A 26,361-nucleotide genomic window follows, 5' to 3' on the forward strand; every position below is an offset into this window, starting at 1 on the left:
AAAAACCGAATGCACGGGTGGCGGGAAACTTAATCAGTAAACTATGACGTCAAAGTCAATGTGTTCCATGTTCGATAATTTTTTCATATTAATATTGGACGTTCTGCTTTAATAATTTCGCATATGTAAGGGCTGTTTTTTTTTAATCTTTACTTTTAAATAATATATTGATTGTCTACCCGTTGTTTTGTGATTAAGATAATTTAGGTAATTTCGATATTACTTTTCCTGTGGAAGGGTATTTATGGGTAGCTGGGAGAATCGTTTACGAATAGCGCCCAGATTTATCTGACAACGACATTGTGGAGTAATTGTCTTGTCGGAAGAACTGGGATAACAAACATTTAATTATGTGTGTATTTTAGGAGCAGAAAATGTTGTCGATGATATGTATTTTGCTGAAGACCCCTATGAAGATATTTCCGATGATGACCCAGAATACTATATACCAGAGACGCTAGAACACAGACAAAAAAGAAAAAGGAAGATTTCAGACTACCCAATGCCACACTCGTCAAAAAATAATCGTATTGCCAACACTAGTGCTTCCAGTAGGTCAACGAATCCCCCCTTAACACTAAACACAGAACAAGAGTCGACCACTGTTACTACTCCCACTAGTCCAACTCATAGTGATAAGACCTACCCCACTGCTACAATTCTTGATGGCACATTTTTTAAAGTACGTGGTCCTTCTAATAGCAAATGTGTTGAAGCAATTTGCCAAATTTGTCTTCCAAAGACAAAAATTATAAAAGGGTTCCATTCTACATCAACCAACTTTTTAAAACATCTTGACCGTATCCATCCTAACGATTTTCGGCGATACAAGGAACACAAGGAAGCGAAAAATAAATCTTCATCTGAACGTGAACAGCATAATAGAGCTATAAAGCTGCTATAAAGAAGATTTCCGAGCTTTATCACACAGAATGCAACAAAATCATTGAAAAGTTGAAGACAGTTGACCATGTATGTACAACAGCTGATATTTGGTCAGCTAAAAGGAGAAGTTTTATGGGAGTTACCGTGCACTGGATAAATTCAGACTTTTCAAGAGGATCGGCTGCATTAGCATGCAAAAGAATCGTCGGAACCCACGATTTTGCAAATATCGCAGACCATTTGCAAAACATAAACTTAAAATACGGTTTAGCTGTCACAAAAATAACTGCAACGGTCACTGACAATGCCAGTAATTTTGTGAAGGCATTCAGGCAGTTTTGCTCACTGGAAGAAGATGAGGATGCGCCAGAAGGAGCAATTAGAGAAAAAAATCAGGCAGATGAGGAAACAGAGATTTTATCCAATGATGAAGACGTTGAGTATGAAACCACGAGTTTAAGAGGAGACTTACTAAGTTTAAAGAATGTACTTCCAAATCATAAACGATGCGCATCGCACACATGCAATCTCATTGCTACAACGGATTGCCAAAATGCAATTTCAAAAAATGCCGCCATCAGAACGAGACACATGCATGCCTTCGATAAGTGCTCCAAATTGTGGAAAAAAGCGGGTAAGTAATCGATATAATATATTGATATCAGCAATCGGCATCTATGTAATTTTCAGGAAAACCAAAATCGAGTGAAATAATTTTGGAAGTGTTGAACCACACTCTCAGTTATCCTGGCCAAACTCGATGGAATTCTTATTTTGATTCCATTAGTCAGATTTTGAAGGAAAAACACAAACTTCCAACACTTTTTCAACGACTGGATCTTGTTGGTTTCAAAGAAACGGAAGTGCAATATCTTGAAGAATATGTAATGGTTATGTCTCCATTAGCGGCTACACTTGATTTCCTTCAAGGTCAAAATATGAACTACTATGGTTACCTACTGCCAAGCATCATTTCGTTAAAAAATAAGCTGGAAAAACTGACTGTAGAAAACTTTAGTTACGGCGGACAAGTACTGCTAGAAGCAATTCTAAAAGGAATTAATAAACGATTTTTAAGCATTTTAACATTACATGAGAGAGATGCCGTTTTCGCAGCAGTCTTGTGCCCACAATTTAAGTTAAGGTGGTTTCAATGTATTTCCAGCTCCAATTGCACTATAGAAAATATTAAACACGATATAGTGAAAACTGGAAGCAGAGAATTATCATGTCGTGACGACTTCGACGAAAAATCATCTCCACCATTGGCACCATTAGAAGTCGATGACAACTTTTTTGATTTTAACGACAACAATGAGAATGAGGAAACTGTATCAACCAAAGTAAAAAATAATCATAAACTTGAATTAGAGTTGATTAAATATCTGGATGATAAGAGAAAAAATTTTGAAATGCTGAATGATTATCCACTGCTAAAAAAATTATCTTTAAAATTTAATACATGCTTACCTTCTTCTGCTGCCGTTGAGAGAATGTTCTCCTTCGCTTCAATTGTAAATAGCCCTCGCCGTAATGCGCTGTCTGATGACAATTTTGAAATGCTTGTGTTATTAAAAGCGAATTATACCTACCAATAAATTCTAAATATTCTTTTATTGTATGTATATCGTAATCTATATTTTCCTATAAGTTCGCCGCCGAAGCCGCACGCCGATTTGATTTTCATCAAAATCTATGCTTGAAGTTGCATTTGTGCTTTGTTGTAATATAAACTATTTCTATTGATAAAGAATAATCCTAATCAAGATATGATCCCGGCGTCAGAAAAGAAAAGTAATTGTGATTACAAAAACAAAGTAATCGATTACAATTGTAATTAGTAATCAAACACAAATTATGTAAAGTAATCAATTACTGTAATCAAATACTTTTTTGGCAAGTAATTGTAATCAGTATTCGAATACTTTTTTTGAGTAATCATCCCAGCTCTGAACAAGTGGCGCCGCTGCACAGTGTCGGCGGAAACTAACTAACGACCAAGAAAGGGGTTGACAAAGCAAAAATACCATCTTGTCTCTTGCAACTATAATCGTCTATATACTATAATGTAAAAAAGTTGCGCTTGGGTAAAGAAGACTCTTAATAGAGACTATATCATTCAAAGAATTTCAAAACTATTAGACAAAACAATTAATAAATTTAAAGATAAAAAGTGTCTTACCTAACTCTATTGACTGCAGATAGAGGAAAGTAATATAATCGTATCAATTAATGATTACATCACTAGTGTAACAAAATTTTTCCAAATTCAAAACTATTCTTCGCTAAACAAAAATCCAACAACCAATTATCAAAAAAGTGTAAGAAATGTTATAAAATAATGTCAAAGTACACTCGCGAAATATATTAACCCTTCAAAATTAATATTAAAGAATCCTAGAACACCTCTATTATATTGTTTACCTAAATTACATAAAATTAAAGATGAATCTAACAATTTTATTAACATTCCACTCAGACCAGTCGTCTCTCAAGTGTCCTCACCTACCTATAAGTTAGCTAATTTTCTTAACAAGATATTCAAAGACATTACAAATTTCAAATCCCAATTTCCTATTAAAAATTTCTTAGACTTAAGACATTCACTTCCCAGATAAAAGTTTTCTAGTTAGTTTTGATATTACAAATCTTTTTCCAAGTCGATGAGACACAAAATTAATTAAAGAAATACTTTAGTCTGAACTCAGTAATTCAGATACTGATAACAGATTGCGCTAGAATCTCTATAGTTAGCGCCACTTTGAGTTCAGCTCGCGGCATTATAGATTTTGCAAAAAAAGCCCTTGACTTTCGGGGGGTGCTATGTTAACGCTAGCACCACCATTGTGTTCGATTACTACCTACCAAAAGCAAGCGCTGCGTTGTGGTCTTTACACGTAGCGCCACAAACTGCAGAGCTGGCGCCCAATCCCCAACATTGTGAAGATATACAAAACCATGATGTTTATTCAATAGGTTTAGTTTTACAAAACATACACGATTTAGAAAAAAGTCTAACAGTACATTGCCGAAAAGAATTATTATTGCAAAAACTGTTTGACACGAAATGCCATTGCAAAAATCTCACAAAAAAATTTTTACTTTTGGAACCTTTAAACATCGAGAGCAAAAACGGGGAACTTATGTTACAGCACATAGCCGTATCAGACAAAAAATATATATTACGTGGATGTATAGGCTTTACAGGAGGGTCGACCGTTAACATTAATTTAGCCGGTCACTTTATTGCCTACTGTATCGTCACAACGATAAGTGGGAGGAATTTAATGATTTGGCAACAAAGAGGGGGTCGATATTTGCATCAACGCTTTTCTCATCGGTATTATTGTTCTATACTCTTTAGCTTTAGTTATTATTTATTAAAAAAGTATATGTATTTTTTATGTTTTCGTTACTGGTAGTTGTTTTCAGCCATTAGTATTTATTTTGAAACATCGACGTTTGTTTTATTGTTTTTGTTGGACACCCCTGCACATGTTTGAAATACTTTGTACAGTTTATCTAATATTAATTTGTACGGTTTATCTAGATTATAAGTTATAACAAAAGGACCGGTCTAGGGCAGATAATTAACCTTGGCCGGACCACATTCCTTCAAATAATTAGCGCACAATTAGTTTTAAGGCATTACTCATATTGTATTCTGGATTCATTCTGTGTTTGTTAGTCAACGCAAGCAAATGTTCGCGTTATCATAATAAATCTTAAGAGAAAATATAGGCGGTTTTCTTTAACCCCAAAACAGTTTTATATACAGTGTGTCCGAGATCGGGTGGGATTGCATGGGTAACTTTCTTATTGTTAAAGATAAGTTTTAGATGCTTATTTAAACTTTCCTTGTGGGAATTCAAAATGTCGAGTAGGTTCGACGTAAATTCAAAAAGACTAAAATTGGTCATTTCCTTTAATGTCTTATATCATCGAAAGTAAGAGATATAAAAAAAAGTTTTATATAAAAGTTACTGTCTTTGATACACCTAATTTAGAATTGATGTCAAAACAAAATTCAAGATGGCAACCTTTGAGGAACATTTATCAACTTCCTAAAGTTAAATAGGCGCCATATTGGATTTTTAGATTATTTGATAGATTTTTTAATTCTCTTTTCAACGAGCATGCAATCCCACCCGATCTGGGACACACTGTATGGGTTTTTTGGTGATTGTATATTAACGCTAGGACAGCGGAAGAAAAAACGTCAAAATTTTACTCCAAAAAACAGGTAATTCTGGGGAACAAATGCCAGCCGCCCCTCTGCTATAGGAAGTGGCGTTAGCTACCTCTAGATCCGATGAAGTTAAAATGGTATTTGCCGCAAGCATTGTTTAAATATTTAAAGTGGTAGATGAGGTCAGGTCAGCAGAACGCAGAACCTCAACAGTTTACTCGAAAAATCACAATGGTGGTGCTAGGTGAAAATTCCCCCATACTATTGGAGGGTGGCACTAGGTCTTTAGCTCTAGCTCTGTATTTTTGGCACTATTTCTGACGAACACAGCCCACCAGCGGTTGCTTTTGGAAGTGATCGGAATTAATGGTGGTGCTAGCGTTACCCCCCGAAAGTCAAAGGATTTTTTGCAAATTCTATAATGGGACGAGCTGAACTCAAAGTGGCGCTAGATATACAGATTCTAGCGCAATCTGTCTTTAGTCAGAAATTTGAAATGGTGGTGCTAAGTTAACGGACCCCTACAAATCACGAAATTATATTAAAGAACCGTAAGGAACGAAACCTAAATGGCACTGCATGAAATAAGTTAACCTTTTGTTCACAACAAAAGAACGTTTTCTTTTTACAAAGCACTCTTCTCAAAAAATTAAAAATTCTATTTTTAGGAAAAATGTGATACTGAACCACCATGTGTGATATATCGTTGTAAAGAGAAAAAAAGACGTAATCTCAAAATGTGAAAATGGCGCCCATAAGAAAAACTAAAGTTTCCACGCGTTTCTCCGTCATCTTGAAAGTTATTAAAAACAGGATGCCATACTTGAAATCTCCATTAAAAAGTGTCCGAATAATGTGTTAATTAGAAATGTCTACTACGATTAGTTTATCATAAAAAAATTAAAAACGAAAATCAGAAATTTTCGTTTTTTGCGATATCTTCAAAACTATTGAAGATATTTCAAATTTATTTTCAGATTCTTATTCGGCACGAAAATTGGCAACTTTGCCCCCATTTAACCAACGTTCTATCTCTTAAGATAAGTGAGATCCCCATAGTGGCACTCGAAAAATGGACACCGTGTATAGTTTTTTCACTACTAGAGTCTGATGACATGATTATTAACCTTTTTTCCACTTGTAAAGTAGGCTTTCTCGGCAGTTGTTTGAAGTGGTTCATAATGTGGACATTATTAACTAGTAGTCAATAATGAGAACTGTCACGCTGTCACTTTTAGAAATCACAACTCGAAATTTCGCTCAATAAACGTTTAGACATGTTCTCTAAAATCAACCACTACATTACGAAAATGAAGGTTTCAGGACGATTTTGGGTAAAGTTAATTGATATGATATGTACAATATAGACGCGATCGCCAAACTGACCGATAGGCAACACACAATACAAATTAAAAATATACAAATGGGGAAATTTACGCCTACCTTTTAGTAGAAGTGCAGTCGTATAAAAATACTGGGGCTACATAAATAAAACGCGTGAAAATTACTATTCACGCGAATTAGTCGGAATTTTTCCACGTACTTACATAACGAATTGACAAACGGCAAGTTTAGAGAAACAAGTTGTTAGTGGCAATAATTTATTGGCAAATTCTTACAGATTCTTATGAGTAATATGCAAAAACTGAAGTCACTTACCTTTTTAAAACTGGTAGAAATTAACTCAGAAATAATAGAAGTTGCATAATGAGCCTATTATTACACCGAAACTCGACAAAGACAATACCTTCAGTAAAATACATCGTTATAGCCTCGTTTTAATTCTGGACAAAATGGAGTAAATGAGCTCTGAATGGAACTAAAAATGTTTATTGCGTCACTTGAACCATAAAAGTGGCGAAACACTTGTAAATTTTCTCAAAAGCAATTTGTGGAGCTCTATAACTCAACCTGGAATATAAGCTTGATGCATGACAGTTTTCCAATAGAGCACTATCCTCAAGTGATTTTATCATTTCCTTTCTAAAAATATAGTAAATTCACCTTTCTTGCAATACCTACCTAACAAAAACTTTTTGCTTGACAGATTTTACGCTTTTATATCGGCTCGCGACTTCGGATTATGGGAAATAAAAAGGTGGCAATTTATAAAATATGTCAGCCGGTAGTAAGTTTGTTTTTATTTCTACTTTCGTATAAAAATATAGAGATAGCTTGAATGAAAGTTCGAGACGTTTATGATTGATGCTTATCTAAAGGTCTATTTTATCTGATCGGTAATCAACGTCTCATTCCCTGCGTCGTGTCAAAGCGATTTCCTCTTTTAAGCTTGAATTTGCGATCAAATAGTATTCGCGAAAAAGAGTAATAGACTTGTTTCTTTTTCTAATTTCATTAGGAAACGGTGATTTATCTTTTATGAGAGGCTTTTCCAATATAGATACATATAAGCAGTGTATGGGATAGGTCGGTTTTGTACTGAAGACGAGTGTAGTTTGTTAAAAAACACAATAGTTTTATGAAGTTGTGTGATTTGTTCTTGAATGGTAAATACTCTTTCCCTTGTCTAACGCATAAGTTTTGTGATGCTGGATGCAGAGGATTTAAACTAATGGGAAACTCCGAATAACCCATGGAATTTTTGGCTTTTGAACCATTTCAACGCCTTCACGTCTTGAATTTTTCCATTCAAACCCACACGTATCGTTTTGAAGTCCCCAAATTATGATTTGATTTATGTCGACGACAATGCATTCACGACTTATTCCCTCCATTAGTTCCTCTAAGCAAAGTATGAAATGAATCGTAATAAGTCTCATAATGGAAATACACACTTTGATCACCATCCATTTTCAACATCCTCGTACAACACATATCACTTGCTACATCAAGTCCTATTTGCAGAATTTTTCTTCCTCTATTATTTAACGGTATCGTCGTATTATAAAACAGGCGACTCTTTTCCTCATGCAGCCGATTGGCATATTCATGTGTCGTTATACCATAATAATATATCGCACAAGTTTGAAAATCTTGATCATTGTCATATGTCACCTGATAGCTCGGTGACAGTGAAACGAGACTAATTTTTAACTATCGCGCTATGGTATTTTATGCACTACGGAGATTATGTAACTTGTTCATTTAAGTAAAAATAAATTTAAGGACTAACAACTTATACAATATCCTCCTTATCTTATTCATTTGTTACAGAAGCAGTATAAACAATTTTATTAAAGAACTAACTTACGAGGAATCTGAGGAGTTCCATAACTTCGGCCGAATGTCTAAAACAGATCTCGAATTTTTGTTAAATAAAATTAGAGCTCTAATTAAAAAGCACGATACTCAAAGGAGAATCGCTGTACCATCAAAAAAGAGATTAGCAATAATGTTACGTTATTTGGCAGCAGGAGTTAGTTATCGTAGTCCTCACTTTCTTTTTAAAGTTTCGCATCAAGTCATCTCATTAATAGGGCCTGAACTTTGCAAAGCTATTAACTCTTTACTCTCAAGGATCAAATTAAGGTAAGTAAGATAAACTGTCTATTTAAATATATATTTAAAAAATGGGAAGCATAAAAGGAAACCTAGTACTGTGCGATCAAAAATTAGTTGCTGTCGAGTCACCTTTGGAACTTTTGTTTACATGGGAAATCGTATTTAACTTGAACTTCCAAAGGCGACTCGACAGCAACTCATTTTTGATCGCCCGTTATTTAAACAATAGGGTAATGTTCATTCAACATTCAAGAATGCAGTCTATTTCTATAATACTATTTCGAGCTACAAATTTTGTAGTAATAATAAGTAAGGGGTAAGCAAGGGTCCGTTAACTTGGCCCCCCCACCGAGAGATTTGATGGTCGTATTATTTTAAAATGAATGCGCTCGTTATGCGCTCATATGCGCCACCGATAATAACTCTTGCGCCATTATCGTTTTTTAGAAATCCGAAAAAACATTTGGGGGGGCCAAGTGAACGTAGCCCCCCCCCCAGTACGTATTTTGTCTCTTGTAACTAGGTCACCTGATACATTTTGTTATGAGCTCAATTGCGCCACTTGAATTAAAGCTAGCGCCTTTACGGTTAAGCCGTGACAAATTTTCAAAAAGTGGGGGGGCCAACTTAACGTTTTTAAAAGTTACTTTTTTCAACATCTTTTCATACGACATTGTACTCTCAGGTATGCGCTGAAATGCGCCGTAAAAAGATATCTTTGCGCCATTATTGTTTTTTGGATATCCTTAAATATATTTGGGGGGGGGGCCAAGTGAACGGAATCCCCCATAACGCATTTTGCTACCGGTATTTGTGCCACTTGATACATCTGGTTATGAGCTCAATTGCGCCACTTGAATTAAAGCTAGCGCCATTACGGTTAAGCCATAAAACATTTTTAAAAAGTGGAGGGTCTAACTTAGCGTTTTCAAAAGTTATTTCCGGAAGTGCGTCCATTTTGAAAATATTTTACATCGATTCGGCCTTCGGAGTAACTCCTAAATACAAATTTTTAAAAACCTACTTATTTTACTTTCTCAGAATCGTTTAACTAAAGCTCCCAAAAAAACACCCTGTATAGTGTTTCTGAAACACTATAATGGCGCCAAGATTTTTGTTTACGGTGCATTTTAGCGCATGATGAAAGGTACGATGTAGTAGAAAAAACATGTTAAAAAACGTAACTTTTGAAAACGTTAAGTTAGCCCCCCCCCACTTTTTAAAAATTTTTTATGGCTTAACCGTAATGGCGCTAGCTTTAATTCAAGTGGCGCAATTGAGCGCATAACCAGATGTATCGAGTGGCACAAATACCGGTAGCAAAATGCGTTATGCGGGGTTCCGTTCACTTGGCCCCTCCCAAATATATTTAAGGATAACCAAAAAACCATAATGGCGCAAAGATATCTTTTTACGGCGCATTTCAGCGCATACCTGAGAGTACAATTTCGTATGAAAAGATCTTAAAAAAAGTAACTTTTAAAAACATTCAGTTGGCGGCCCCGCTTTTTGAAAAATTGTCACGGCTTAACCGTAATGGCGCTAGCTTTAATTCAAGTGGCGCAATTGAGCGCATAACCAAATGTATCAGGTGACCTAGTTACAAGGGACAAAATACGTACTGGGGGGGGCTACGTTCACTTGCCCCCCCCCCCAATGTTTTTTCGGATTTCTAAAAAACGATAATGGCGCAAGAGTTATTATCGGTGGCGCATATGAGCGCATAACGAGCGCATTCATTTCAAAATAATACGACTATGAAATCTCTCAGTGGGGGGGCCAAGTTAACGGACCCGGTAAGCAAGGATTCTGAATTCTGCCAACTTGCACTATTTTCTTATTGTGATTGAGTTTGGTGGACAGTGGCTGAAAATTGTTGAATGGTATTGGCTGGAGATGGTCGAATGTCTTAGGCTGGAGATTCTGGAATAATATAGCTTGGAGAAAACAGTAGCTACCTAGGTAAGTAGAGTTAAGGATATATATATTTTAATTAATTGTATGAATGGATTGTTTTAGGTTATCCTTCGACTGTACACATTTTCGAAGATTGACTTCCGACCCGGACCCGGTCAAATAAAATTGAGGTACCCGTCTCGAACGCACTGTATATGGACGAGTATTTGGGCGCTCTCCGGATTTATTTATTTCTTCTAGGAGTGAGAAATGGAAGGTAAAAATAATGTTTTAATTTTCAGAGCCGTTTTGATCGCTGATAAGGAAAGCCAGCTGCAGAATATAAGTGTGAAGTTTCTAATTGTTCCCGTAGAGATATGTATGTAAATTTTTTTGATAGCATCCGACAGCCCTCGGCATGAGGAAGTAGGGGAACAATTAATATTGTAGGATTTCAGCCCCGTTAATTACGTATTGGCCGATTTCAGTTTCTGTATATTAATTTAAAACTGGGGAAGAAACCAGCAAGGTAGCTCGTTTGAACGTAGAGACACCTGATAAAGTATCCTGTTACTTGATCCTCAAATTCCAGGACGCGATCGGTGTTAATTGAATTATCGAATTTCAGAATTTCAACCGGGCCAATTAAGTGAGTGTTGAAATTCAGTTAAATTCAAATTAAAGTTAAGTGGGAGAAGTAACTCATTCACTTTCCTTACTATCTTTTCCAAGAGTGCGCACTTTGGTTTCGATGATGCGCGTACGCGAGTGATTGTTATAACGTCGACCAAAAAATAATAACGTGCGACTCTACTAACGCAAGTGCATAGAAACCAAGATTAAAGGTGTCTACCACAGGGAGCTCCCGAAGAAAAGGAAGTCGAACAACACAGTAAGTGACAATTCCTTGTTTCCTTTACATCTTTTGAACATTGAGTATAAATAACAGTAACTAATTAAATGGGTTGCAGTAAACGTTATCAGAGTGGGTTATGGTTGGTATCGTTGGAAGCGCGCTCATTTATCCAGACGTTCGGACTTTGTCCCCGATTTTTAGCACAGCAATCATCAAAGTCTCTCTTTAACAGTAAGAATAGATGATCACTTTAACGGCAAGGGTAGAAAAGTGAAACAAATGGTTGTGCATTCTAGTGGCATCTGTCATTCTTATTAAAAATGGAACGCGGAGCACGAAATAAAATGGCGTTCAGAACATAAAACAACATTGTTTCTATGGAAACAACTGAAGAACCTAAGCTTGCTACTTTGACTGCTAAATTAAATTCGGAACCTTTAGAAGTTTTATTATGGCTTCTGAAATAATGTAAAGTTATGTATAATACACGGGATGTTTCCCTTAATCGTCTTGTATACTAAATAACTATTATTATAACAAAAATGTATTCATTACGCTCACAGCGATTTCGAAGTGATGCTTTTTTCATTTTCTGCATAATTTATTAGGAGAACTCCGTTTGAAATTGTTTATGTCAGATGCAAACATTACAAAGATCGCATTATTTTTATTAGCTTATAGGTATCATATTATATACGAGGAACCAAAATATAAGATTAAAAGTCGTAATCTGCGTCCATTGTATCCACACGTCACGACCTCACAACAGAACGCTCAGACATCATTCAATATTTCACTCCTCGATGATCGATGACAGCCTCTCTACAATACGTTCATGCTCCAATAAATCTTAAAATAATTAACCGCAGCAAAATTAATTAGAGGACTTTCCTTTACGAGACTAGGAAAAGTCATTAGCCCTAGTTAGTGCCCTACTAAATTTCATTCACTGTTTATCTACGATCAAGTGCTTAATTACAAAGCAATTCCAACTCTTTTAATGTAGATAAATGTTTCGGAATTCCGGTTAATTTATCAATTGAAGTTAGATTAAGGTTCGACCATCCAATACTTACAAAGCATTTCGCGTGATATTTCAACGAACTTTACACGCTCATTTCCCTTAAATACATAATGGTTTAAATTAGATTTTCCATTCCTTTTTTCTCCTTATTGCCGTTTGACACGAAAGATCCCTTAATCTAAGTAGTAGCAATCATTAGATATTCAGGGTAGAAATGACTTCACTCTTAACAGAATAAAAGAAATAAATAGATCCAACTCTAAAGTAAGAGGTTAATTGCCAATAAAAATACTTTTATGCTATGCTGTGCTGCTATCATACCAAGATGTTTAACAACATTCTTAAGATGGGTTTATACAATCAAAACACCGATCGTACAGAATGGGATGACCGCCGTACGGAATGGAATGGCGGCCGTACGGAATGGACTGGGAACAGAATCACCGGTTAAGGATGTGCGCGTCAAAGTGGCGCATGCGCACTCTTCAAGGACAGTTCAATGACGATAAATACAACATTTTGTCTGTATTATACCGTTATTTTCTCTGGTCTAAGAAAGTAGGTAGCTATCGATCGAAGTTCATTCCCTCCTGTTCAAAATCCAAAGGTTGCCGACTGGTCCAAGAGTTCAAAGTCCATTTCTAGCTGTCCAAAGTTCAAAGGTTGTCGATCAAATTCCATATCCAGCTGCTCGCCGACCAAACGTCGCTCACTGTTCTGTTTCGTAACGGCGCCGTATGGAGCAATTTAAAAATTGTTAAAGATTAGTGATGTGTACATGTTTAGTTCGGGTGTAGTCGGTAAAACGACGAATATAACATTTTCTTCATAGTGGTAATTGATTTAGGCAGTGGCGCCGATCGAAAAAACATGTAATGGTGACGTAATACTGAGCCAGTGAACTAGTAATGGATAAATATATAAAGCAGGAGGCAATAAACTCATTTGCGGAAAGATCGATGATAGTGCAATGCATGGTATGTAAGTCATAGGGCAATGGACGTAAATTAAATAGCGTTATCACAACTCACCTGCTTCTACTGTTGAAGATGAAGTACCTAAGTACGTAAGTACAAGTTTCATTCATGTCTGACTTAGTTATGAGTAATTCAATAGAGACAGGGAAATCCTTTCAATGAAAAAATAATGTTTTTTGACCCAACCCGAAAGTGTAGAACCAAACGAGAATCCGCTAGAACGAAGTGAAGGAGAAGAACAAGAAATAAATAATACGTAACGAGAAGTAATACTTTATACATCCAATACATTCCGTTGCTGACGGCCTCTGCAAACCAACAAACTAACGAAAGCAATCACTTTGGAAATTTTATTGCTTCTAAGCTGAGAAGTACCGATGAAACAGTTCGATTACTACAATTCTTACTATTCCTTTCCAACTCAACCCTACGCAGCACGATAGAGTTCTTCAAGCAGGTCCTACTACCGGTCCTCTCAATTGCAAATCATTAAAGTGCTTATACAAACAGCCTTTTCAGAGTGTGGATACTAATAACTGTGGAGAACCTTCTCAAATTGTGACTACAAAGAACTGGACTGGACTACAAAACTGGAGGTCAGGAATGATTATCATACACTTCTCATCATAACTGTACTCGTTTTACACATACAATCTTAAATCCATTTTTTTCAATGGCACAATTTTTTTTATTGGTTTCAAACGTTGCTTTAGATTTTGATAGCAATTTATTGAAAGCACGGCGTGTTCCCGCCATTGTTCTGTTTACAGTCACCTTCCAAAATAAAGAGTGCCATTTTTTATTTCTATGTAATTTATAACTATAGTTGATATCAAATACACATAAAGAGTGGTACCATCTTTAGGAAAGATCTTGCAAGCACCTGCTGTGGTTATTTCTTTGTTTTAGTTCCCTCCACTTTGGGAGGTGTTCGTTCAATAATTTCCTCATTAAGCAACGTTAACACGCCTTTCTGCTTGGGCCAACCTGCAAATAATGGTGATAGTACATCTGGGATTTCGCATATACCTACTATATGAAACGTAATTTCAGATTCGTCGTTGCGTGACCTTAGAAGATTACTCTAGCGAATTTTCTAGAGCGATATCAGGGCGCCATCAAGTTGATAGTTACCGGCGATAAGCAATGAAAGCGGAAATGCATTCTGTTTATTGTTTGCTACATAAGCAAACTGAATTGTGTTCAGTAAATCACGTAATTAAATTTAGGTTACATTACAATTACACCACCACAACAGCTGACTTACCCTTCTTAATACATTGAGCACAACTCATTCTAAACGTCAAGTCCGAAGTAAAATACTTTGGTTCAGGATATTTCCTCAATGCATAGCTCAATATTTCAGAATCGGTCCTCAGTTTGAACGGTAGACCAACATCCAAACCTTCCATGCTATCAACTTTTCTACAAATATCGTACGGGTCCTTTTTCATTCTTCTTTTCGCTTCTTTTAATTCACCGATATCTAATTCATGTAGAAACGACTCGTTCTCTTCAGAGCCATCTTCGGAATCCATCAAAACTAAAAGTAAGATTTTCTCAGCCATCAGACTTATCGCTGTGAAATACGTTATGTAGTCCCAAACTTTATGAAAACAGTCTTTGTTGTACCACCAATACACTGCATAGTCCTTTTCATCCAGGGTTGGATAGATATCATAGATTTTGTCACGTAACTCACTAACGATTATTACGTTTTGGTCCAATTCAAGAGTGCACTTGTGTAGTATACTAGCACACAACTTACTTATAGTGAGGAGAGTGACTTCCATTTTATTTAATATTTCACAAAAAATTTTTATGCCAAATTAGGTGAGTGGTACCTGTCACGTTGACTGATTTACAGTGGTCCAACTCAAAATTCATGTCAACCCACCATTGCATCACATTTGTGTACAAAAAAACGTTAAATATAAAGGATTTCAATGAAAGTCTTTCCAGCCGGTATGAGACCCATAATTGCTGCTGCGTTTCTGTTTTGGATACCAACGATCAATTTTCGAATATTTGTGTACTTAATAATGATCTGTAATCATAAAAACGAATACCCTTCACATCAGCAGCAGTAACGTGTTAAATTGATTGTACATGAAAAACATTGCTAGCAGATTAGATAAGCATGAGAATTTAAAAAGAACACTTGATGACCCGGATCAAAACATGAACTTACAAATTAAGTGACCCTCGGAGACTATAACTGAATTTCAATCCATCATTTTGGATTATGAAAAAAGAAAAGGTAGGTGTAAGTTACATATTAAGAGATCAGTCAAGTTAAATTTGAGACACCTTTTGTTACAGCCACAGATTTTAACGACAATTGGAGGAAGGGAAGTAAAACACACCATACAGATGCGAAATGCTCCTGGCGAGGCCAACGTGGAAATTTTCGTGTTTGCTTGACTTAGCTTCAATAACCCTTAAAAGTAATTGATAGTTTTACTATTATTTAGCAGTATTTATAGATTTGAGCATATTACGCCACACTATAATAGCCTTGATTATCTCAAAATAGAAAGTAGTTTTACACTTACCTTTGCTACTTTGTTATACAATTTGATTCATACCTTCGTTCCAGATTATCTTTTTAAATTGTTAGTAAAACGAGCTGATATGCATAATGTTGCTCTTCGAAATATCAATACCCAGTACACTACACCTAAACATACTACAACAAAATACAAAAGTTACTTTGAATACACAGCCCCGTGCATGTTAAATAAATATCATGTACTATTTCAACTGTCATCTGTTCATCAATTTAAGGAAAAATTTAGAAATCATTTGTTAAATTCACAGAAATTAGCAAATTAAATGTGTAGCAAAGTACCCTTTTTGTAGTTTCCAATTAAGAATTATTACGTAAAATAATAACACTTACCTATTTATAATAATCAAAAATACCAATCCTTGTCCATTTTTTATTATTTTTATTATTATTTCGATCAATCTATGTCTATTTGTGTTTACATTTTTATAATTTTAATTTAAATTGTAGGTATATAGAATATAATAATTCTTGCTTCATTATTGATTTTTGTTGTTTATATACATATATTTTATTGTTTCTATATTTAATCTAGTTTTGCATGTTTATAAGACCATTAATGTTGTTATATAGATATATTTTATTATTACTATACTTAATTTTTTGCATGTTTATAAATGTTTATAAGATGTTATAGTTGAAAGTATGTCCAGGAAATATGGCAAGTTTTTAGGCAGGATTGAAAACCGGCTTTGCCGAATCTTGTCCTTTTGATTACTTAATAATCAATAAATGTTATTATTATTATTCTTCTTCAGCTTTAGATCGTACGTCATATTACAGAAGTTACTCAAAATACATACAACATCACTGAAAGAAAATTCAAAGTGACTTCCAGCGAATGGTTTCATACTGCAAAATTACACTATGACCACGTCGTCTTCTTTCATTTCGTACTATTTCGTAAAGGTTTCCGAGTTCTTTGTTTTGGTAATTCTCTTTTACGAGTATATCTTTCAGTTTGTCCTCCATGTATTTCCTCTTTTTTGTTCTTAATAACTTTTTCAACTTATTTCTTTCTCTTTGGTATGTTTGTTGCTTCTGTTGTTTCTTTTGTCAGCATCAGTAAGCTGAGTTTTCTTCATTCTTCTATCTCTCTTGGGTATTCGCTATTTTCTTCTATTTTTTTTGCTGCTTTGTTACATTCCTTTGCTGCTTTGTTTAACAGTGTTTAATTTTTCCTCCGGTTTCTTCTAGGTTTCTTTTATTCTAGTTTATCTTTCAACTGTTTGTATCCTTCTTGTTCTTCTTCTGTTATTAGCCTTATTAGTTCGACCTTCTGTTTCCGGTTCTTTTGTTTTTATTTTCCGGGTTTAGTTATGAGATTTTGGCTCCTGCCATAAAATGATCCTGTGTGAACTTGGCCCCCCAACTTTAGAAAGCAAAATTTTTTGTGATTGAAATGGATTGCGCTTCGTTTGCGCACAATTGCATTTTGTTTGCGCGCTGCCGGTTTCAAAATTAGGAAGGAATCAAATTCGGGGGATGCCAACTTCACGACTTCTCTCCAAGTTTACAAATTTCACTTTTTTTCTTGTGATCGTTTGCGCATGTTTGCGCTCCCAATACCTTCGTTCGCGCCCCCGTCGTTTTTGAGTTATTCCAAATACAAAATTCCATACTGGCCCCCCATTTTTCAAATTTGCCATTTTTTTTCCATTTGATCGTTTGCGCACAATTGCATTTTGTTTGCGCGCTGCCGGTTTCAAAATTAGGAAGGAATCAAATTCGGGGGATGCCAACTTCACGACTTCTCTCCAAGTTTACAAATTTCACTTTTTTTCTTGTGATCGTTTGCGCATGTTTGCGCTCCCAATACCTTCGTTCGCGCCCCCGTCGTTTTTGAGTTGTTCTAAATACAAAATTCGATACTGGCCCCCCATTTTTCAAATTTGCCATTTTTTTTTGAAACCGGCAGCGCGCAAACAAAATGCAATTGTGCGCAAACGAAGCGCAGTCCATTTCAATCACGAAAATTATTGCTTTCTAAAGTTGGGGGGCCAAGTTCACACAGTTATAAAATGATCAGAGTCCGCATCTGATCCTCTGTATGTTCTTTAGATCTGTTATCATGTCTTTTCTTCCTTCCTTATTAGTACGTGATCGATGTGATTAGTCGTCTTTCCGTCGGGAGGCTTCCATCTTGTTTGATGTATTTCTCTCTGATCATCTCATATCTAGAAACGTTTCAACTGCCCTATTGAGTTCACCGTTGAAGGCTTAGTATATTTCACTTTTCGCATTGGAAATGCTTATGTTTTGTATGAGTAAAAAGCTACTGGTTTGTCGAGCAGAAAAGAAGACAATTAGTGTCGCATCAAGTGATGATTTCCCCGTACTCGACAGTAATCGGTAGATTCAGGAAAAGTCGCGGATACTGTCGATACGGTACTTACTTAACAGTGCGCAAGGGTCTCGTTAATTGAATCTAAATTTATCGCACATCGCCCGTGATGGTATTACACGCATGTTACGACGCTTATTATTTAGAATGGTTACGTTTGCGACACCAGCGAGCTTGCGAGCAAGTGGAGCAAGTGATACCGTATGAATAAGGGTTATTTGTGTTTTACATATGGCGTTGTAGGGTTATTATTTCCAATGCCTCCAATGGTTGCAAGGATTGCGGAATCTGTGAATTTTTTTAATAAAAACTATGTTTAGCGCGTAATATACTTTAGTAGCATTTGTCACTCTATTAATTATTTTGGCTAAAATAAGATAATGCCGCTTCCATGTATACATATCTACAGAGTTTTATGTTTTGTCCACCAAAATAAAAATAATGTGACAAAATGTGGCGACTTGCACAGCTATAACACCAGAGGAAAACACAAAATTTCAACTTTCAAGCACTCCCACACTTTTTATGAAAAATCCCCGTATTATATGGGATGCAAGTTTATTTAAGGCGTCGACTACTTGGTCATTAGCCTATTGTAAATACTGTATAAATCATAACATGTCGAATATATTTGCAGACCTTAGGTATTTTATTACATTTTTAAGATGTTGTGGCTGTTTGAGTATTTCTCCTACTTCATCTATTAAATGGCCCATCAGGCAATCTTTTCATTTAATAGATGAAGTAGGAGAAACTCACATGTTATTGCTATTTATGTTGTTTGTTATTGTTACTGACGTGTCCTATACATTTTTATATGTCCACAGGAAATAAAGATTATTATTATTATTATTATTATTATTATTATTCCATTTCCCCCTGCTCATTAATTACCGACCCCAGATACCTACAGTTTTCTTCTTGCTTGATTGTCATGTTATTTAATTTCACATCCACCCTTTGATGTTTCTTAGCTACCACCAACACCTACGTCTTTCGATGTTTATCTTCATGCCGTACTTTCGGAAACCTTCACTCCAAATATCCAGGTTGACTTGCATGTCCCTCTCTGTGTTTGCCACAATTACCAAGTCATCAGCATATAGCAGTTCTGACACCAATACTCGCTGTAATTTATATCCCAGGCAGAAACAGTACGTCATTAAGTCGTCGGTGTGACGTAAATTACAAACGAAGACGTAAATTTCCCAAAACTGGACGTATTTATTACGTAAACAAAAACACCAAAATATTACGTAATATACTTACGTTATCTTTCGGTCGCAATAACGTCATGTTTTTATGTGATAAAATAAATTCTAAAACTTCTGATTATTGTATCAAAATTCAAAATTCGTGAAAATAAATTGATTTGATTCAAATCTAATGACACGAAAGAGTAAGTACAAGAAACAATACCTGAAAACGGCAACATCTTACACGCGCATTGAAGCAAGCTGGCATCGTGGCACCTTTTACGCATTCGCGCCATTCCAATGTAATGTTAGGTTAGGGTGTTGATGTGAATCACGTTTTATTGCGGTAATCATAATTAGATTGCAAAGGTAAATGTAAAATATTTGATAAGTATGTTAGTTAATTAATTTACGTACAATATGACCATTTGCCTCGATTATTATTTGCAGGGCGAAATGTTTTCATTAGTGGAATTTGCAGAGGAGTCTGGAGGAGGCTTGGCCATTATTCGGACAGAGTGGTTTACCCCTCGCAAACAAGAAGCGTTTTGGCCACCTACTAAACAGTCAAAAACATTTGAAAAGGTTCTTCTAAATGAAGATCAAGTAATCGACAACAAGTGGAAGCTTTGTTTCGTTCGGCGCACCTTATTTGAGTCAGGTACGTTTTATAAATTTAGATACTGGTAATATGAATAAACTGTGGAAGCATTTTGGCACATTGCATGGTTTTAAGTCATGAGAAGCATAACGATACACTTTTCCATACCATAATACTGTCAAGACGAATTGCGAAGTACAAAATTAGTAATGAATGGGATTAGGCCGATATGTAGCACACGGTTTACGCAACTACCTATAATGTCATTAACATTATAGATAGTTGCGTAAACCGAAGCTGAGCTGTTGTTTATAATTACCCAAGTAACTTTAGAGCAGCTTACATGCTGATCGAAGTTATGAATTTCATATCGATAGTATAGTATACAGAACCCTAATAAATACTTTTATCAAACAGACGATTATGAACGTGTAAAAAGGAAGTTACCGAGGGCCGAATATACTTCTGATCTACAAAGTAGTGAGGCTGAGGTTGGAAGTCAAGGTGATGCAGACCAAGATAAATTTCAAAAAAGGAAACGTGCACCTTCTCGTAGACTACTTTCAAGTAGTAGTGACGAAGAACAAACTTCAAAGTTTCCTCGGCCACCTACTCTTAACTTAAACAAACAAAGTAAGTGTGACCTAAAACTGGATTATTTTACTTAATGCGTATGTTATTGGTATAAAGTAGTAAGACATGTACCATCTCCAAGGCAATTAGAGATCTGCGAACCTGTTCCTGATCTGAGTAGTGAACAATCCATAGCTTCCACGTCACAATCTTCACACAATGACAACAATACAACTCTAGCTTCTTGTTTATGTAGGTAGGTACCTAAATAAAGTATAGTATCTTGTATTTTTTCTTTTTAGCTCTTCAAAAAAAATTAGTCAATGATATTATTTTTATCAAAGAACAAAACAAATTAATAATAGAATTGCTGCGACAGCAAAAATTGACCCAAGAGAAAATCCAATTTGAAAATGCTCTACCGGCAAATTTTCCTGTAAAGTTGCCGGTCAATGCTGAACAAGAAATTCAGCTATTGGAACAGTATTTGACAATACAGGACAATTACGATTTACTGGTAATAATTTTTTAGCATTTACAGTAGCATTATAATTTATTTTATTGTTTCAGCGTTGCCATTTATCTACATTTGGTGGAAAAAATATTAATGACACCACTTCTAATATATTAAAGAGAGTCATAAACGATAGTGTGGCATGTAGTTACAATTATCTGGGCACTAGGTCTAATAAAAAGCCATTTTCTCAACTATCTTTAAAAAAGGTCGTTGTTGGTAAGTTAAATTATTATTTTTTTAACTTTTGTTTACAATTTGTTGCCAAAGATGCAGTAAAAGCAAAGCAACCACAGGCTGTTGAGTGTGACATCGAACAAGTAATAAAGGGGTGGTTGAAGCATGCACCCCAACGTTGCAAGCTTAAAAAAAGTAAGGATACTGTTGAATCTAACACTTAAGCTGTATTTTTTAACCTCATCAAGTACCTATGTAAAAATCGTACCTTAAGATTTACATTTAGTTTAATTTATACTTAATAATGTTAAAACGACGTAAAGGTAGTGTTGGAAAAAGGCAGATGTATAGGCGAATTGCAAACGAATTTAAGGTAGCCCTGCTGACAGATAGTACTTCAGTACAACAAAGTCTTTCAAAAGTACAAAATAAACTGAATTCTTCCGATTGTCAGAGAGATCAGGAACATTTGTCTGTAACAACTGATTTTGATCTCTCAAGTTCACCTATCGAACACAGTTCACTTATGTGCGAACTTCAAGAGAACAGTGATTTAGGGATCAACAGTTCCAATAACATTGACTTTGTTACTACAAACGGTTTATTGGATGATCAAAATACTTTCCAAACTCAAATTATAGAGGATAATATGCAAAGTAATAATGACAATAGAGATTCCTGTTCAATGCATTCTAATGTTGATTCTAATAATATAAATTCAAAGTTAAGACTGTGGGCTACTCAACATCATATAACACACTCTGCAATAAACGATCTTTTAAAAATTTTAGCTCCACACCATAGTGAATTACCACTTTGTAGTAAAACTCTATTAGCTACCCCCTTAAGAACAACTACCACTAGGAATTTTGTAAATGGTGAATACTGTCACTTGGGGTTAGTTGAAGGCTTGAAAAAACAAATTGTGAAACATAATTGCCATAATTTAATACCAACTTCTTTGGCATTAAATTTTAACATTGACGGAATACCTTTATTTAAGAGTAATCGCATGCAATTGTGGCCTATACTATGTAGTATCTTTAAATTTGAAAATGACCCCTTTGCTGTGGGAATATTTGCAGGTAGTTCAAAACCCACTCCTATTGAAGAATACTTGGAAAATTTTGTCAGTGAATTAAAGGACCTGTTAGAGAGGGGATTTACTTTTAACAAAATTCATTACACAGTTACAGTTCGGTCTATAGTTTGTGATGCGCCAGCTAGAGCTTTTTTAAAATGCATCAAGTCCCATAGTGGGTATTCATCTTGTGACAAATGTACGGTTGCAGGTGACTATTATAATGGTAGAGTAATATTAAAAGAGCTTGATTGTCCAAAGCGTACTGATGAATCTTTTTGCAATAAAGTGGATGAGGATCACCATACAGGTGATTCGCCTCTGTTAAAGTTGAATATTGGTATGGTGACCGCATTCCCTACTGATTATATGCATTGTGTGTGCTTAGGGGTTGTAAGAAAGTTGTTGAATACATGGATAAGTGGTGACTTACGTGTTCGATTGAGTAATCGTACTGTTTCTGAATTGTCGCAGCGGTTAGTTTCATTAGCAAAATGTATTCCTGTAGAAATAAAACGTAAACCTAGGTCACTATCAGAGCTTTCTTACTGGAAAGCGACAGAATTTCGTTCATTTGTTTTATACATTGGCCCAATTGTTCTTAAAAATAAAATTGATATTGCAATTTATGATCATTTTTTACTTTTGCATTGTGCTATGCAAATTTTACTATGTGCAGATTATATCAAACAATTTGGACTAAGTTTTCCGCGAACTTTTTTATATCACTTTGTTAAACACTGCAAAAGAATTTACACTCTTCAGTTTTATATTTATAATATCCACTCTCTTTTACATATAACAGATGATGCAGAAAGATTTGGAGATTTAAATTCAATTTCGTCCTTTCCTTATGAAAATTATTTAGGAAAGTTAAAAGCTTTAGTACGATCTGCTAATAAACCTTTACAGCAAATTCAAAGACGACTACATGAAATGTTCACAATTCCAAGTTCCCTGAAAAAGGATATCCAATGTCATATGGAACATCAGTTAGGACCAATTTTAAATATTAATTTTGAAAAACAGTACAAAAAAATTCAAATCAATGATTTCACACTTTCAATTAAATCACATTGTTCAGCAGATTCTTATTTCATAACTAAAAACGGACTTGTAGTTGAAATTTGTAATTTCTTATACAACCCCAACTCAAACATTACAATTCTCGGAAAAGAATATAAATGTTACCAATCATTTTATAGCTACCCTATTGATTCTAAATTACTAAATATATTTGAAATTAGTGATAAATCTGAGTTAATGTCAACATACAGTATTAATGATATTCTTGGCAAATGTACTTTGCTTATTTCAGGGAGTTCTCAAATAGCACTACCTTTGCTTCATACTTTGTAACTTTGTTAATGTAAGAATGTTATTGTTTCTGTTTTATGTAGGTTTCATGCAATGTAACTATAGGTACTCGACATTTGAATAAATTGATATTACCTAGCTACAATTTTTTAATGGTTTGAATTTCCCCTATGTCCCAAATTGGTAATTTGGTTTACGTCTCAATTACGTTAATTATTCAGAAAAATGACGTATTAGTTTAAGTCATAATAACGTAAAAATGTACGTTATACGGACGTAAAAATTTACGTAATCGGGCTGTGACTTATGCACGTTACATTTACGTTTTATTTACGTCATTATTATGGTTATTTTGACGTAATTAGGTACGAAACATCGACGTCTATATTACGTACGGTTCTGCCTGGGATACTCCCACATTTACTTTGTTGGTTTTGTATCTCACATATTTGGCTATTTCATCAATTAGTGTAATAAACAATAATGGGCTTATCACACCTCCTTGTCTGACTCCGCTTTTTGTATAAAATACGTCAGCCATATCCCTCAACCTCTTTTCCAGTATCATCTCGTATACTTTACTGACCACATTCAGTAGCGAAATTCCTCTGTAGTTCGCGCTATCATGCCTGCTACCTTTTTAGCGCATTTTTGCAAATTTATTTGTAAAAAGTAGCTTTTAATCTCACTTTGGCTGGCAGGCTGGCTGGCCGGCTGCAAATGTGGGCGCGTAGAACTCTTGTAGAAAGGCAACGGATGTACGTGTATCTACAAGGCCGTGAAATTTGTCAACCTTAGGGACATGGCTACATGATGTGGGGTTGGCGACATCTGGGCGTCATCCTCGAGCGTAGTATACTAACGTGAAGGTTTTTCAGTTTTTCCCTATCTTCTACTACAGTTTTGGTCCGATTCTTTTCAAATTGGTGTCGTCGGAAAGATGTTGTAAACGCGCACAACTCCTGCGGAATTTTGTTTTTTGTCCTAGGGGCGAAATTAACGACCTTTTGTGAGGCGCGCGCGCGTCTTCGAGAAGTAGTCAACTTCGGGCGTCTTTTACCTTCCGTTGCGAACTCACGCGGTTTAACGTTTCGTAAATCTCGAATCGCTGTCTCTCTTTCTCGTGTCGCCAATAGAAGCGAATTGCGGGTAGGTGAACGGGACGTCGGAAGTGGCTACCGTCAAAGGGAATGTGGTAGCCCCCGACACGATTTTAACTTTAAAAGCGAATTGCGGGTGCACGCGGAAAGTGGGAAACGGTTAGTGAATGTAGTAGCCTTCGACAAGATCTGTTATTGATGGTTGAGCCGAAAGTGGCTAATAGAATCCTGATCTGCCACACAAAAATGCGCTGAAGTCCCTTCGATCTCACACGAGGACTTTGATAATTTTTTATATATCGGTAAAATAGTTGCAAGTGCCTAGTCATGTGGTATTCTCTCTGTTTTAATAATTTTATAAAGAAATTCTAGTCCGGCGGCCTTACCGTTTCTTAATTTACGCACTGCTTTTGTACTTCCTCCTTTCATTCTGCTCCCTTCACTATAGTTGGCCCTTTTTCGTAGTCGTTTTCGTTGGTATCCCCTTTTAGTACTTCCATAAAAGTATTGTTGCCATCTGTCGATTATCTGCTAATCCGACGTCAATAGTTTCCCTTCTCTGTCTTCAATACATAACTTCTTTGTTCCTTTGTCTTGTCTAAGATTTTGTGTAGTTCTGTAGAGCAACTTAGCATTCCCGCTACCATCTCTTTTCCATTTTATTACCAAATTCCTCCCACTGCCCGATTTTGGCAGCTTTAACATTTTCTTTCCCTGATTTTTTTGTTGTCTGTATTTTTCGTAATTATTCCGAGTTATTGGCAAGATATACCCTCCAAAGGATTTTTTCTTAGCTACTTCGATTTTTATGTCCGCATTCCATCATGCCGTTAATTTACCCTTCCTTTCTCTAGTGGCTCCGCAGATTTTTTCCCCCACTTTGCATACTAAATTTTTAAACGTTGCCCACAATACTTCAATATCTTCTTCCTTCTTCCAATTAGTCTTCTGTAGTTCTTCATTCAAAATTTTATTATATGCTCTCTGAGTTGTCACCTCCTGTAGTTTGTGTACCCTGGTTGTATTTCTTTACCTCCTTTTCTAAGCCCGTCCCACTCGCACCCTCTTTCCTCACTTTAATTTCCACCAGAAAATGGTCTGAACCTATCTCATAGCCACGTTTTACCCTTACATCTAAAATTGAACTCATATGTGCGATTTTTACCAGAACTAGGTCTATAATTGATTTTTTATTATACCTGAATCACAATCTCTGTTTTAAACACTCAAATGCGTGCGAAAAAAGGCCTTTAAAACATACGTGCTTTAAAGTTGCTAAGTAACGATACTTCAAGTATGACTTTTGAAACTGTCATCTGGGTGAAATAAAAAATCTTCCTCAGTCGCTTTCTGTAAATGCAAAACATTTCTTTGGCTTGTACCTATCCTTTGGTTGAAGCTTTTACAAACGCGCGTAATTTAGGGTATGCTTCCAAATCTGTTCCACTTTTTAGTCCCAGCAATAAGTGAAGTTTTGAATGAATGCACCGAAAGATAAAAAATTTAAATACCTTTGACATTTCCTTCATATATGCCAGCATTATCGATGCATTTAAGACTTTATTCGTAAGTAACTTCCTATTCATCCCTGGAAACAACT

General features: G+C 35.6%; 3 protein-coding genes and 1 long non-coding RNA gene across 18 annotated transcripts; 3 read left to right on the top strand and 1 right to left on the bottom strand.

Annotated features, from left to right (window-relative positions):
- Positions 1–1,413: 1,413 nt before the first annotated feature.
- Positions 1,414–2,483, top strand: LOC116182404. Its single transcript, XM_031502965.1, has 2 exons — positions 1,414–1,519; positions 1,576–2,483. The coding sequence occupies exons 1-2, from the start codon at positions 1,477–1,479 to the stop codon at positions 2,481–2,483; spliced, it is 951 nt and encodes a 316-aa protein (XP_031358825.1). The 5' UTR covers positions 1,414–1,476.
- A 5,780-nt stretch (positions 2,484–8,263) lies between these two features.
- LOC116181080 lies at positions 8,264–16,909 on the top strand. Of its 2 annotated transcripts, XR_004147201.1 has the most exons (7): positions 8,264–8,563; positions 10,388–10,498; positions 10,556–11,324; positions 11,404–13,378; positions 13,429–13,885; positions 15,252–15,549; positions 15,612–16,908. It is a non-coding gene; the product is annotated as an uncharacterized LOC116181080 (long non-coding RNA). The 2 variants fall into 2 exon arrangements; XR_004147200.1 differs by having other exon boundaries at positions 10,556–13,378; positions 15,612–16,909.
- LOC116181065 lies at positions 14,038–15,171 on the bottom strand. Of its 3 annotated transcripts, none has more exons than XM_031501322.1 (3): positions 14,922–15,052; positions 14,557–14,868; positions 14,038–14,276 (listed from the first exon to the last, which is right to left on the bottom strand). In XM_031501322.1, exons 1-3 carry the CDS (start codon positions 14,968–14,970, stop codon positions 14,182–14,184), a joined length of 456 nt encoding a protein of 151 aa, XP_031357182.1. In that variant the 5' UTR covers positions 14,971–15,052; the 3' UTR covers positions 14,038–14,181. The 3 variants fall into 3 exon arrangements, with proteins under 3 accessions (XP_031357182.1, XP_031357191.1, XP_031357171.1); XM_031501331.1 differs by having other exon boundaries at positions 14,557–14,832; positions 14,880–14,980; XM_031501311.1 differs by having other exon boundaries at positions 14,041–14,276; positions 14,557–15,171.
- A 2,463-nt stretch (positions 16,910–19,372) lies between the features above and the next one.
- Positions 19,373–23,795, top strand: LOC116159694. 12 transcript variants are annotated; one of them, XM_031472731.1, is made up of 7 exons: positions 19,374–19,793; positions 19,849–20,059; positions 20,417–20,632; positions 20,690–20,824; positions 20,875–21,089; positions 21,143–21,305; positions 21,357–23,795. In XM_031472731.1, exon 7 carries the CDS (start codon positions 21,568–21,570, stop codon positions 23,701–23,703), a length of 2,136 nt encoding a protein of 711 aa, XP_031328591.1. In that variant the 5' UTR covers positions 19,374–19,793; positions 19,849–20,059; positions 20,417–20,632; positions 20,690–20,824; positions 20,875–21,089; positions 21,143–21,305; positions 21,357–21,567; the 3' UTR covers positions 23,704–23,795. The 12 variants fall into 12 exon arrangements, with proteins under 12 accessions (XP_031328593.1, XP_031328591.1, XP_031328590.1 ...); XM_031472730.1 differs by having other exon boundaries at positions 19,374–19,789; XM_031472727.1 differs by having other exon boundaries at positions 19,375–19,767.
- Positions 23,796–26,361: the final 2,566 nt, after the last annotated feature.

Source organism: Photinus pyralis, unplaced genomic scaffold (genome assembly GCF_008802855.1).
Source record: "Photinus pyralis isolate 1611_PpyrPB1 unplaced genomic scaffold, Ppyr1.3 Ppyr1.4_LG1, whole genome shotgun sequence".
NCBI classification, from domain to species: domain Eukaryota; kingdom Metazoa; phylum Arthropoda; class Insecta; order Coleoptera; family Lampyridae; genus Photinus; species Photinus pyralis.